The following is a 15,485-nucleotide window of genomic DNA, read 5'->3' on the forward strand; positions in this document are numbered from 1 at the left end:
TCCCTACACATAAGAAATAATTTCTTTTTAACTAAAGTCTCAAGGCTTTGGTTTTTAAATTTTAAGCTCTTCTAAAATGGCTCATTAAAAAAAATTAATAGTTCTAAAATTTAACTCCTTCAAGAGAATATCAGCCTTATTGATTTACAAAATTACTTGTACCGATGTGACCATTTTCAGGCCATTTCTGTATAAAAAAAATATATACATATTAAGAAGCCATTTACATTACGTCAATCATTTAAGGATAACTGCAATTTGCCACTTAATTAACAGCTATAAAGAAGTTCTTTATTATCCACTCTGATCTGTCACCATCTGTTTTTCTTTCTGCACATTTTTGTTTTTACAGCTGGTGTTAAAAGCTCACGACAGCATAGCAAATACTTTAAAACACTTAGTATACACAATATTTTAAATGTGTATTTTCTAAAATTCACATACTACCTGCAATTAAAAAAAAAAAAAATTACCTTAAATGCCCTACCTTTAAATTTCAACTTTTAAAACTTTTCAGGATATTACTTCAGATATAAAAACATAACACGTGGGCCTCCCTGGTGGCGCAGTGGTTGGGAGTCCGCCTGCCGATGCGGGGGATGCGGGTTCGTGCCCCGGTCCGGGAGGATCCCGCGTGCCGCGGAGCGGCTGGGCCCGTGGGCCGTGGGTGCTGAGCTTGCGCGTCCGGCAACGGGAGGGGCCGCGACGGTGAGGGGCCCACATATCGCAAAAAAATAAAAAAATAAAAAAAAAATAAAAAAAAATAAAAAACATAACACGTGCTCTATCATATCTTAACAGAAGCAGGGAAAGACTCTCCAATATTGTGAAGTTTAAGAAAATGAGAACTCTCTTTTCTAAATGAATTAGTACTTCAAAGATAACATTAAAAACTCAAAAATGCAATTTTAGAAGTACAAAATAAGGCCTTAATTATAGAGAAGAGATGACTGAATTCTGCTAATCACATTCAAAACGTGAATGAAGTTACATTAAAAATTAGTTTTACAGGAATTCCCTGGTGGTCCAGTGGTTAGGACTTGGCACTTTCACTGCCGTGGCCCAGGTTTGATCCCTGGTCAGGGAACTAAGATCCCGAAACCCATGTGGCAAAAACAAACAAACAAACAAAAAAAACCAAAAACTACAGTTTTACTATTTGTTTTCCAAAGTATCATAAAAATAATATACAGTAAAGTTATTAAACATAAAACAGCAAATTTAGCATTTCATTTCTTTTCTACTTGTCTAACTTTTTGTTACATGAGGCAAAAACAAAAAAAACTAGGACTTGAAAATCTTGAAGCCCAAAATAACTTAGTTTAAAAATATATGAATATACTTTTTAATGAAGACGTCAGCAGACTAAGCATCTCTCTACATATTCAAATTATGTCCTGGTAAATTCTGGGTATAATTTTTATTCTCAGCAAAAGCTTTAACAGGGTAAAGAAAAGGACAACTTTTTCCCTCATTTACTCCTAGGGGACAAAGGGCTGGGGTGGGGGCGAGGGAGAGGAGGCCTTTATTTTACTAAATGTATTTGTCTCGAACAGTTTTAGCACTTACATTTCTCAACATATTTATTTCAAAATAAAAACCTAGAATATTGGGCTAATGTATTCTAAGGTTTAGCTGAGTTATTTTGTTCTCCATAAAACAAACTTGTCATATAAAACACAAAATGCCTAGTTAATTCTGAATATCAGTTAAACAACAAATTATTTTTCAGTATAAGTATGTCCCAAATAAATGCATGGGACACACACTGAAAAAAATAATTTGTTGTTTAACTAAAACTCAAAACTAGCTGGGCATCCTGTACATACAGCAGCCATAATTACCAAAAGATATGTAGGCTGAGCAGAATTCTACTTTCATCTTCAAGCTTTATAATAAATGCATTAATAGTCAGCAAGTATTATTTACCAAGAACTATTTAGCTCCCCTAAAAATTACTGAGTACTTATTCACTTACTGAAAATGTATACCTTAACCGTTTTAGTGTTCAACTGGGAAAGACAAATAAAAACAATTTATAAATTAGAATGACTTTTCTGTTGAGCAGAAAGGAAAGGAAAACTCCAGCTTTTATTGTTTTTCTCCTCAGACTTAAACTTTATTCCACATCTATTTAAACATTAAAAAAATTACAGTTCAACTTTAGAAGCACAGGTCATAACACAAAAAGAAAGCAAAGTTCCCAGAAACATTTGAAGAAGGAATACTAGTCTTTGAAGTAATCTTACTATAGCATCTAATCATAAAATAATCTCTAATTATCCAATAGCTATAAGCAAAAGGTAAATTCTTTTATAAAACTTAACTAATATTGATCATCACAAGAACAAGTATTTCAACTAAAATATCATAATTAATACCTTGCTGGAAAGGACTAGCTGCTGATACAGTCGTTCCTGGATTTCTTCCACCAGGCTTTCTTCCCCTTTGACCTGAGCTGTGAGCTGAAGATTTCTTCCCTTTGCCCTCTGACCCTCTAGCCTCTGAAACATCTTTTGCACTAGTAGTGTGCGCAGAGACTTCCTGGAAATTTGCATTTGTAAATCGTGCTGCAGTATCTTCCAAGCGCTTCAATGATCCAGATATAGAGTTGCTGCTAGTGCTTGTATAAGTCTAACATTTTGATTGAGAAAGGAAGTAAAAGGAAAAAGAACTGATTACAATTTGGCTACAGGGGGAAAAAAAGATGGCACATTAATAATAAATAATTATTGGACTTGAAAGATAAACATATGAAAGTTTCAGTTATAAAAACATGTCAGTCTGCCTAAGAAAATCAGGTAAGAACAATTTACTTTAGAGTCTGGTACAAATATTTCTTTTAAAAATGTAGATAATTTATAATACAACTGAGCATCAAATTGCAGCAATTAGTAAAAGTACATATTAGTTGTATTTATTAAGTGACACACAGTAAGCAATACAGAAGATACTTGTTTCTCAAGCAACATAATTTTCAACAAGAACAATCTACTTCTTAGACATGAAATTAAAATCAGCTTTAGTGTCATCACTGAAAGGCAACAACTAGAGAGAAGTAAGGTACTACAATTTCACTACTGGACTATATCCATGATATTATACAGATCTAGCACAGGTCAGAGCAAGAATTTTTTAAATTCAGGTGAAGGCTGCTTTTCAAAAGAGAAATATTTAAAACCTTGAAACAGAAAAGATTTCTTCCCAGTATTAAGTTGAGGAAACAGTTACATTTTGCAGTTAAGATTTCTAAAAAAATGAAAAGTACAATTATACCATAAAATTGATTCACAATCACCCCCTATAATTAGTTATGGTAGGGAAACAAAGCAAGATAAAGACAAATTTAAACAGTTTCCAGTTTTTAATAATCATTTTAATATAAGGTGCATGCAAATAATGACAAATTAAATGACTATGAGTGTGATGCCAGATGTAAATTAATCAACATGCTTTGAAATTAAAGATTTATATGGGGGCTTCCCTGGTGGCGCAGTGGTTGAGAATCTGCCTGCCAATGCAGGGGACACGGGTTCAAGCCCTGGTCTGGGAAGATCCCACATGCCGCGGAACAACTAGGCCCGTGAGCCACAACTACTGAGCCTGCGTGTCTGGAGCCTGTGCTCCACAACAACAGAGGAGGCGACAGTGAGAGGCCCGTGCACCACAATGAAGAGTAGCTCTCACTCACTGCAACTAGAAAAAGCCCTCGCACAGAAACGAAGACCCAACACACCCAAAAATAAATAAATAAATTAATTAATTAATTTTAAAAAGATTTATATGGTCCAAAGGGTCAGGGATTTTTGTTGCCATTGTTAAACTGGTGTCTGAACTATAACTAGCCCTAAATTTCTGTTGAATAAATAAATAATTTTCTAATACTTCTAACTGAAATCTCCAATGTAACACAAGTGAAAAATCTGAAAATATGCAAAACTGAAATCAGCCACATATTAACAACCACTCAGTACAAAACATCAGAAAAATTTTAAAAATGAGAAAGTGACGATAAAAATCAGGTTTGTTAGCAAATCAGTGTTCAGAAAAAAGGAGTAAGAGGAAACTTCTACTGTTTTGAAAACCAAATCTTTACTACTACTCTTCTGCTACTTGCCCGGTGTTGCTGCTGCACCCCACATCATCTCACTGCCAAGAACAGATTTTCACCATCAAGTACAAGAGGCATTATGATCTCATAAAAAAACTAATCACTATTGTAATAAACTATAATCCACAAATAAGAAAAACGTTTTCAAACTAAATTTCAGGAGGAAACACACTCCCATTTAACAAAACAATCATATTTAAGCTGATTAAACTTCATGGATGACTACCTTTCCCAGCCAGACAGGTCACTTTCAAAATCACCTGACACTTCACTTTTCCAATATTTTTTTCCAATAATTCAAGTTGCTCCTGAGATTTTCCAACCCACTCATTTAACCCTAGTAAAGTTTAAAAGTCATCTAAGGAAAACACAGTGGTGTTCTTCATTCAAGTACTCTATGTGTCAAATAAGGAAAAGGAGAGAAAACTGGGTAGAATACCAACAACAGAAATATGCTGTTTCCACATAACAACCTAAATTAGGGTTGGTCAATTTTCCCAGTCATTTAATAGAATATACCTGCTTACCCCTGAAGTATAAATATGTCCATAAATCCAATGAAAACATGATATTTGGAAGAGAAGGTATTACAAAGAAAGCATTTAATGAAAATTAAACAAATTTCAGTGACCAAAGTCATATTAAATAAAACCATAACATTTTATTTTTTACAAACCTCAACACCTTGTAAGTTTCAAAAAAAAAAGTACTACAGGGACTTCCCTGGTGGCACAAGTGGTTAAGAATCCATCTGCCAATGCAGAGGACACAGGTTCAAGCCCTGGTCCCAGAAGATCCCACATTCCACAGAACTAAGCCCGTGCACCACAACTACTGAGCCTGCACTCTAGAGCCCGCACACCACAACTACTGAAGCTCGCATGCCTAGAGCTCATGCTCCACAACAAGAGAAGCCACCGCAATGAGAAGCCCGCACACCACAACGAAGAGTAGCCCTCACTCACTGCAACTAGAGAAAGCCCGCGTGCAGCAACAAAGACCCAACGCAGCCATAAATAAATAAATAAAATATACATAATTTTTTTTTAAAGATACCACAGGTTTCTTAGTAAGAAAAAAAACAAAACTAACAAAAATAACTTTAGCTGAAGATTCTAACAGTTAAAAAACATTTTATACATGCCCCCAACATCACAAACCTGTTTCCTCAGTCAGTTTCACAACCTAAGTAACTCTCATAGCATTAGCATGTCATTGCTCTGAGAGCCACTATAGTGCTTAAAAATACATATTCATGGGCTTCCCTGGTGGCGCAGTGCTTGAGAGTCCGCCTGCCGATGCAGGAGACGCGGGTTCGTGCCCCGTTTCGGGAAGATCCCACATGCCGCGGAGCGGCTGGGCCCGTGAGCCATGGCCACTGAGCCTGCGCGTCCGGAGCCTGTGCTCCGCAAATGGGAGAGGCCACAACAGTGAGAGGCCCGCATAACGCAAGGAAAAAAAAAAAAAAAAAAAAAAAAATACATATTCATGTAAATTGACCATAAAATACAAACTAACTACATCAATTGGTACTCAACTAAGTAAAATATAGCCTTCCTTTTTTTTCTTTTCCACTAGAGAGAAAATTGGATATCTGGCTATACTGATAGTCTTTAGAGAAGCGCATAAACACTTTGTGATTTACAGGCAACTTAATCAATCTTTCAAAATAGACATCTACAATGTGTTTGATTTTTGTTTCATGGCCAAATACAATTATTAGTCCTCAGATGAGATGCAAACCCAATATACCTACTAAATAGCATTAATTAGGAACAAAAAAATATTTCTAACTTCAAACAGAAATTTTTAGACTCATAATTAATCAAAGGCTATCAGAGGTAACCAAAGAAATAGCAGTTATTATATTTTTTTTTTTGAAGAGTGAAATAACAAATGTTTATTGCCTGTTTATCATGTTTCAGGCACAAGCATTACTTCATTTAATTCCAACAAGCTTATAAGTTCAGTTCATTATCATCATTTAACAGATGGGGAAGCTGAGGTTTATAAATGTGAAATAAATGGTCTAAGGTCCCAAAACTAAATTGAAACTACAGAAACTATCCATCTGAACTACTAAGGTAAACTATATTGCTGTCTTTTCTATTAAGAGACCTTAATTTTTATTTTTTAATCTAGAACACACTTGGAATCATGTAGTTAAGACACAGTGACATACTGTATGAACTTGTTATTTTATCAGTATCTGCTTCCTCTCCCTGAGGCTCGTGAGCTCCTTGGTATGGGAATACAAATATGATGGATCCTAAGAAGAGTGCCTGATACATAAGCACTCATTATATATTCAATAAATAGTTATTGAATAAATTAACACTGCCTGTAAATTGACCTTACTCTTCTTGGTTGCCAGATCTACATAGACAATATTATTGCTAATCCCCAGAGTCAACCAAACCTTAGTGTTGAAAGTGAAAGCAGGTAAAGGTAAAAGGAAATCACAGTTCTATCATACCTAGAATCTTGAGAATAAAATATATTTAATAGAATACAAATTATTAGATTACATGTAATCAGGGACTGGATTATAGAGTCAAAAATATGTATTGTAATTCCCACCAAAAACTACTATTTCAAAATTATATTTATGGTCAAAGTAAACAAATTGTTATTTATTTTAAAATATTGTGAGATAGTGAAGAGGCCATGTTAAGCATAGAATTAATTATGACATAGGCTGGAATTCTACCTTTTCACTTTTACCTCTTTGGGCAAGTAAGCATACAGCACTGAACCTTATTTACCTGATTTCCAAATGGTTCTGCTATCTTTCTTTCAGGTTACTGCAAAAATTAAGTGAGATAAACTACCCACAGCAGTACCTAGAACATAACATATTATATTTTAAAGGTATGTTTGCCCTAGGTTTTATTCTACAAGGCTCTGTAATCCATGTTTGGAAGGAGGAGGCAGAGGGAAGGAAAACAACCAATAGCTTTGCCTTTCACCAACATGGTGAAACAGAATAATGCTTGTTAAAAATTTTTTTTTAATTATATACTATTCAAGTCTCTCATAAAAGTCACATTTTTCACTAGCCCAATTCTTAGAATACAGCACAGAAACTATCAAACATGAAGCACAAAAAGAATGAAAACTTTTTAAGGGGGGGAGGGGTGCCAGTAAGCTATGGGACAACATTAAGAAGCCTAATGTACATGCTACTGCAGTACCCAAAAAAGAGCAGGGGGGAGGGACTTAAAAATAATAATAGCAGGGGGGAAAAAGAAAATAAATAAAGAAATAATAGAAAAACTATGAAATTTGATGAAAACTATAAACCTACAGATCAACTAACCCCAAGTATAAGAAACATAAAGAAAATGCCATGAATGCACATCATAATCATATGGCTTCTCGCTAAAAACCGACAATAAACAGAAAATGATAAAAGCAGCTGGGGGGGGCGGTTAAATATGCCTATGTGCTAAGAAACAAAGATAAGGATGAAAACAGATTTCTCATGAAAAAGATGCTAGCTAGAAAAGAGAAGAGTAAAATCTTCAATGTACTAAAAGAAACAAACTATCATTAACCTAGAATTCTATGCCGAACTAAAATACCTTTCAAAAACACAGGCAAAATAATTGTTTTTCAGATAAAAAAGCTGAAAGAACTAATCACCAGTGGTTAACACTATAGTAAATGCTAAAGGTTGTCTTTCAGGCAGGAGGAAAACAACAAAGGAAATGTGGATGTACACTAAGTAATTAAGAGCACTAGAAACAGTAATTACATGGATAAATACAGAAGACTTTTTAATTATTTAAGTCTCTTTATAAGGTAACTGATGATCTAGAGCAAAAATAATAACAATGAATTGTGAGGTTTATAAAATACGTAAAAATTTTAAGACATGACAAAAACAGGCCCAAAGCCAAAAGGGTAGCAATGGAAGTACACAGTTGTAAGGTTCTTACATAATATGTGAAATGGTATAATATCACTTGAAGGCAGACTGTGACAAGCTAAAGATATACAAACCCTAAAGCAACTAATAAAATAATACAACAATTATTACTAATCAGCCAAAATGCAATCATACAAAATATTCAATGAGAAAAAAAAGGAAATAGGAAAATGAGAAATAATGGGCAAATTAAAAAGGACTAACAAAGGATAGATTTAAATACAACCATATCAATAATCACATTATATGTAAATTACCTAAACACCCCGACTGAAAGACAGATTGTAACAGTGAAAAAAGAAACTCAAGACTTTATGTTGTCTACTAGACACCCATTTAAAACATAAATACAGAAAGATATTAAAAGTATGGGGAAGACATACCAATCTAACACTAATCCAAAGAAAGCTGAATTCACAACATTAATATCACACAAAGTACACTTCAGAACAAGAAATATTATCAGGATAAAGAGGTCTATTAATCAAGAGGATATAAAAATCCTAAATGTTTCTGCCAATTATGAGACCTTCAAAATAAATGAAGCAAAAACTGAATAGAGAAAACAAAGAAACAGCAAAATGTATAGTTATAGTAAGAGAGGTTCATATCTTTTTCTCAATAACTGACTGAACAAATAGACCAAAAAAAATGAGGATATAAAGAACTTAAACAATATAGGTCAAGTTGACCTAACTGATATTTATAGAAAAACTTCATACAATAAGAGCAGAATAAATACACATCCTTTTGAAAAGCACACAGAAAAACAAAATAATCCATGTTCTGTGTCATTAAGAAAATCTCAAAAAAATTTTAAAGAAATTATAACACAAAGATATTAAAAGAGAAATCAACAAAAAGACACATGAAAAACCCCTAAATATTTCAAAAGTAAATAAAATGCTTCTAAGTAACCTATGGTCAAAGAAGAAATCAAAAGAAACCATAAGGTATTTGTTCAACTAAGTAAAAATGAAAATACAACATATAATTTGTAAGTGGGGCTTAGAACAAATTTTTTAGCATTAAATGTCCATATTAGCACTTTCTGGTCAGCATGTAATAAGGAACTTTGAAGTCTTCATTCCATCCTAACAAGTAAAAAGCCTAACAAACTGAAAAGTCAATAACTCTTCTTAGATCCATCAGAGAAGCGAGGTCACAGGGCAAACCACTGCCACCAAAATTAGAGAGACAGACAGACAGATACAGAGAATCGGAGTGTACCCAAACAGAAATCTCAATGGCAACCAGTATCAGGGTAGGAAAACCTCAAGTATAATTGACAAATTGTTGAAGGCTCAGTGTGGACAAGTCTGAGAGATTAAAAACTTCAGGAGGGGCTTCCCGTTGGTACAAAGGTTAAGAATCTGCCTGCCAATGCAAGGGACATGGGTTCGAGCCCTGATCAGGGAAGATTCCCCCATGCTGCGGAGCAACTAAGCCTGTGCGCCACAACTACTGAGCCCAAGCTCTAGAGCCTGGGAGCCACAACTACTGAGCCTGTGTGCCACAACTACTGAAGCCTGCGTGCCTAGAGCCTGTGCTCCACAACAAGAGAAACCACTGCAATGAGACACTCACGCACCACAACAAAGAGTAGCCTTCACTTACCGCAACTAGAGAAAACATGTGCACAGCAACAGACCCAACACAGCCAAAAATAAATAAATAAAATATATAAATTTATTTTTTTAAAAAGATAAAGGTAAGGCAGAGATAGATCTCATTAAAAAAAACAAAAAAAACCCAAAAACTAAAAACAAACAAAAAAAAGAACTCCAGGAGGACCCTCACACTTTTCAAGTTTTACCTCCAGGAGCTCTACACCAAGTCTTGACAGTGAATACCAGAAGAAAAATATACACTCATGCTTCCAGCAGGGGAGGCAGAAAGGAACTATTCTAATATGCCAAGGTATTCTGTTCTTCCTAATAAGGCCTGATATCAGGAGAATATATTTTACCAGAGCATAACCTGCTGAGGTTGTATCAGAGCCTCAAGTATGTGAAGGAAGGGAAATACCCAACTACAACCCCCACCAGTATCCTGTCCCAGCAAAGCAGGGTAGGGGGTGAGAATCACGTGTGAGGTTCACAGTCCAGGGGCACAGGCTCACCAAAAGACTAAGAACTAACCATAGGACTATAGAATGCTTCCTGTCCCTCTTACCATCACATTATTAAAGGCCTATTTACCACACTTCCTTTTATCCAGTAAATCATATACATCTTTTAACAAAAAACTACAAGGTGCACTAAGAGGCTAATAGACCGTGTGAAGAGAACAAACAAACATCACAACCAAAGACAGAGATGGCACGACTGTGGGAATTACCAACCCAGAAATTTTTAAAACTATGATTAGTATGCTAAGGGTTTTAACGTAAAAAATAGACAGCATGCAACAACAGATGGATATTGTAAGCAGAAAGAAATTCTAAAAAAAAATTTTAAAGGACTCTTTGAGATAAAAAAACCCATAACAAAAATGAAGAATTCCTTTGATGCGCTCATTAGTAGACTGGGCATGGCTATGGAAAGCATCTCAGAGCGTGAGGATATGAAAATAGAAACTTCCAAAAATAAAAAGCAAAGAGAAAAAGAAACTATGAAACAGAGAACAATATCCAAGAACCACAGGACAACTACAAAAGGTGTAACATAGGTGTAATGGGAATACCAGAAGGAAAACAAAGGAACTGAGGCAATATCTGAGCAATAATGACTAAGAATTTAACCAAATTAATGTCAGAAACCAAATGACAGATCTAGGAAGCTCTGAGAATACCAAGCAAGATAAATGCCAAAAAGCAAGCAAGCAAACAAAAACAACACCTAGGCATATCATATTCAAAATGCAGAAAATCAAAGATAAAAGAAAAAACACTCAAAGAAGCCAGAAGGGGGGAAAGCCTTAACTACAAAGGAGCAAAGATAAGAATTACATCTGACTTCTCTTCAGAAACAATGCAAACTATGGAGTGATGTGAAATATTTAAAGTGTTGAGAGAAAAAAAACCACCTAGAATTCTGCACACTGCAAAATTATCCTGTAAGAGTGAAAGACAAAGACTTTCTCAGACAAACAAAAATTGAGAGAATTTGTTGCCAGTAGGACTGCCTTGCAAGAAATGTGAAAAGTTCTTCAGAGAGAAGGAAAATGAAACAGGTCAGAAACGTGGATTTACATAAAAAATACCATCAGAGAATGAATCAGTGAAGGTAAAATTAAACTTTGATTTTTTAAATTCTTAATTGACCTTAACAGATAGCTTGCTCAATGATGTATTTGATTATAGTTTTATGCATTCATACGCTTATATATGTTCATGTATAAGTGAAATGAATGACAGCATTGACAGAAAAGATGGGAGGGAGAAATTAGGAATATTTTGTTATCATAAGGTACTTGTGCTACCATGAAGCAGTATAGTGTTACTGAAAGACGCCTTAGATACGCTGTAAAGATATATTGCAAGCATGAGGGCAACCATGAAGAAAAGTATAATTGATATATTAAGAAATGAAAAGAAAATGGAATCGTATAAAACGCTCAGTTAAAACCACAAAAGTTAGAAAACATGTGGAAGACAAAAACAGGAACAAAGACCAAGAACAAATAAAAAACAGTAACAAGTTTTGTAGATACTAACCTAACTGTATCAACAATCACCCTAAACATAAATGGTCTAAATATGCCAATTAAAAAACAGAAATTGTCAGAGTGGATCAAAAAGCAAGACTCAGGTACAGTAAATATAGACACATCATGATTTAAAAAAAAGAAGAAATCAATGGATGGAAAAAGGTATAACATGCTATCACTAATCTAAACAAGGCAAGAATAGCTGTATTTCAGACAGAGTAGACTTCACAGCAAGGCAAGTTAACAGGGATAAACAGTGACATTATATAACAACAAAGGTATGAAGACTACAAGATGACACAACAATCCTTCATGTGTATGTGCCTAAAAACAAAACATTAAATACATGAGGCAGGGACTTCCCTGGTGGCACAGTAGTTCAGAAATGAAAGACAGAACATTAACTACAGATCTCATGGATATTAAGGGATAATCAAGGAATTTTACACACAAAAAGAAACAGACAATCTGAACAGGCCTATATCTATTAAAGAAATTTAATTAATAATTAAGCACCCCACCAAAACACACAAAGCACCAGGACCAGATGGGTTCACTGGTAAATTCTACAAAATTCTTAAGGAAAAAAATTATACCAGTTCTCTACAACCTCTTCCAGAAAACAAGCAGAAGAAATAATTCCTAACTCACTCTATGAGGACAGCAATACTATATCAAAACAGATAAAGACATTATAAGAAAACACAGAATAGTATCACTCATGAAATAGATGTAAAAATTCTCTACAAAGTATTGGCAAATCAAACCCAAAAATGTATAAAAAGAATTATAGAGACTTGCAAGATGACGGAAGAGTAAGATGTGGAGATCACCTTCCTCCCGACAAATACATCAGAAATACATCTACATGGGGAACAACTCCTACAGAACACCTACTGAATGCTGGCAGAAGACCTCAGACCTCCCAAAAGGCAAGAAACTCCCCATGTACCAGGGTAGGGAAAAGAAAAAACAAAAAACAGAGACAAAAGAATAGGGACGGGACCTGCACCACTGGGACGGAGCTGTGAAGGAGGAAAAGTTTCCACACACTAGGAAGGCCCTTCACTGGTGGAGACAGGCGCTGCTGGGGGGGAAGCTTCAGAGCCAAAGACGAGAACACAGCAACAGGGGTGCAGAGGGCAAAGTGGAGAGGCTGCCACACAGAGGATCGGTGCAGACCGGCACTCACCAGCCTGAGAGGCTTGTCTGCTCACCTGCCGGGGCGGGCGGGGCTGGGAGTTGAGGCTTGGGCTTCGGTAGGTTGGAGCTCTGGGAGAGGGAGGACTGGGTTTGGCAGCGTGAACACAGCCTGCAGGGGGTTAGTGCACAACGGCTAGCCGGGAGGGAGTCCGGGGAAACGTCTGGATCTGCCTAAGAGGCAAGAGACCATTGTTCCGGGGTGTGTGAGGAGAGGGGATTCAGAGCACTGCCTAAACAAGCTCCAGGGATGGGCGCAAGCCACCGCTATCAGCGCGGACAACAGAGGTGGGCATGAGACGCTAAGGCTGCCAGTGCGGCCACCAAGAAGCCTGTGTGCAAGCACACGTCACTATCCACACCTCCCCTCCCGGAGCCTGTGCAGCCCGCCACTGCCAGGGTCCCGTGATCCAGGGACAACTTCCCCGGGAGAACGCACAGCGCGCCTCAGGCTGGTGCAACGTCATGCTGGCCTCTGCCGCCGCAGGCTCGCCCTGCATTCCGTACCCCTCCCACCCCCCAGCCTGAGTGAGCCAGAGCCCCCTAATCAGCTGCTCCATTAACCCTGTCCTGTCTGGATGGGGGACAGATGCCCTCAGGTGACCTACACGCAGAGGGGGGGCCAAATCCAAAGCTGAACCCTGGGAGCTACAAAGAAGAGAAAGGGAAATTTCAGGAAATTGCAAATTCAGGAAATTTGCAGCCTCAGGAGCAGCAAAATAAATCTCCACAATCAACTTAAGGTACCTGCATCTGTGGAATACATGAATAGACAAAGAATCATCCCAAATGGACGCGGTGGACTTTGGAGCAACTGCAGACTTGGAGTTTGCTTTCTGCATCTAATTCCTTTATGATTTTATGTTTATCTTAGTTTAATATTTAGAGTTTAATATTCAGACTTTCTTATCACTGGTAGATTTCTTTACTGACTTGGTTGCTCTCTTCCTTTTTTTTTTTAATATACATATTTTTTTTTTTTCATTTTTCACTTTTAGTGAGAGTGTAGGTGTATGCTTCTTTGTGTGATTCTGTCTGTATAGCTTTGCTTTTACCATTTGTCCTAGGGTTCTGTTTTCCTTTTTTTTCTTTTTTTTTTTTCAGTATACTTTTTAGCGCTTGTTATCACTGGTGGATTTGTTTATTGGTCTGGTTGCTCTCTTCTTTCTTTTTTTAATGATTTTTCGGGGCTGGGAGTTGAGGCTTGGGCTTCGGTAGGTTGGAGCTCTGGGAGAGGGAGGACTGGGTTTGGCAGCGTGAACACAGCCTGCAGGGGGTTAGTGCACAACGGCTAGCCGGGAGGGAGTCCGGGGAAACGTCTGGATCTGCCTAAGAGGCAAGAGACCATTGTTCCGGGGTGTGTGAGGAGAGGGGATTCAGAGCACTGCCTAAACAAGCTCCAGGGATGGGCGCAAGCCACCGCTATCAGCGCGGACAACAGAGGTGGGCATGAGACGCTAAGGCTGCCAGTGCGGCCACCAAGAAGCCTGTGTGCAAGCACACGTCACTATCCACACCTCCCCTCCCGGAGCCTGTGCAGCCCGCCACTGCCAGGGTCCCGTGATCCAGGGACAACTTCCCCGGGAGAACGCACAGCGCGCCTCAGGCTGGTGCAACGTCATGCTGGCCTCTGCCGCCGCAGGCTCGCCCTGCATTCCGTACCCCTCCCACCCCCCAGCCTGAGTGAGCCAGAGCCCCCTAATCAGCTGCTCCATTAACCCTGTCCTGTCTGGATGGGGGACAGATGCCCTCAGGTGACCTACACGCAGAGGGGGGGCCAAATCCAAAGCTGAACCCTGGGAGCTACAAAGAAGAGAAAGGGAAATTTCAGGAAATTGCAAATTCAGGAAATTTGCAGCCTCAGGAGCAGCAAAATAAATCTCCACAATCAACTTAAGGTACCTGCATCTGTGGAATACATGAATAGACAAAGAATCATCCCAAATGGACGCGGTGGACTTTGGAGCAACTGCAGACTTGGAGTTTGCTTTCTGCATCTAATTCCTTTATGATTTTATGTTTATCTTAGTTTAATATTTAGAGTTTAATATTCAGACTTTCTTATCACTGGTAGATTTCTTTACTGACTTGGTTGCTCTCTTCCTTTTTTTTTTTAATATACATATTTTTTTTTTTTCATTTTTCACTTTTAGTGAGAGTGTAGGTGTATGCTTCTTTGTGTGATTCTGTCTGTATAGCTTTGCTTTTACCATTTGTCCTAGGGTTCTGTTTTCCTTTTTTTTCTTTTTTTTTTTTCAGTATACTTTTTAGCGCTTGTTATCACTGGTGGATTTGTTTATTGGTCTGGTTGCTCTCTTCTTTCTTTTTTTAATGATTTTTTAATTTTTTTATTTTTAATAATTTTTATAAATAACTTTATTATTTTTTTCTTTCTTTTTTTTCCCTCCCTTTTCTTCTGAGCGTGTGGCTGAAAGAGTCTTGGTGATCTGGACAGGTGTCAGGCTGATGCCTCTGAGGTGGGATAGCCAAGTTCAGGACATTGCTCCATCAAAGACCTGCCAGCTCCAAATAATATCAAACAGTGAAAGCTCTCCCAGAGACCTCCATCTCAATGCTAAGACCCAGCTCCAC

General features: G+C 37.4%; 1 protein-coding gene and 1 non-coding gene across 2 annotated transcripts in view; one reads left to right on the forward strand and one right to left on the reverse strand.

Moving 5' to 3' along the window:
- MLLT10 (MLLT10 histone lysine methyltransferase DOT1L cofactor) overlaps nt 1-15,485 on the reverse strand; it is a 206,377-nt gene that overhangs the window by 76,893 nt on the left and 113,999 nt on the right. The window contains exon 8 of the mRNA XM_007454170.1: nt 2,382-2,634. Within this exon, the coding sequence (XP_007454232.1) occupies nt 2,382-2,634 (253 nt within the window). The remainder of the gene's footprint in view (nt 1-2,381; nt 2,635-15,485) is intronic.
- TRNAE-UUC (transfer RNA glutamic acid (anticodon UUC)) lies at nt 1,016-1,087 on the forward strand. Its single transcript has one exon. It is a non-coding gene; the product is annotated as a tRNA-Glu (tRNA).

The sequence above is a fragment of the Lipotes vexillifer genome, unplaced genomic scaffold (assembly GCF_000442215.2).
Source record: "Lipotes vexillifer unplaced genomic scaffold, Lipotes_vexillifer_v1.1 scaffold316, whole genome shotgun sequence".
In the NCBI taxonomy this organism is placed as follows: domain Eukaryota; kingdom Metazoa; phylum Chordata; class Mammalia; order Artiodactyla; family Lipotidae; genus Lipotes; species Lipotes vexillifer.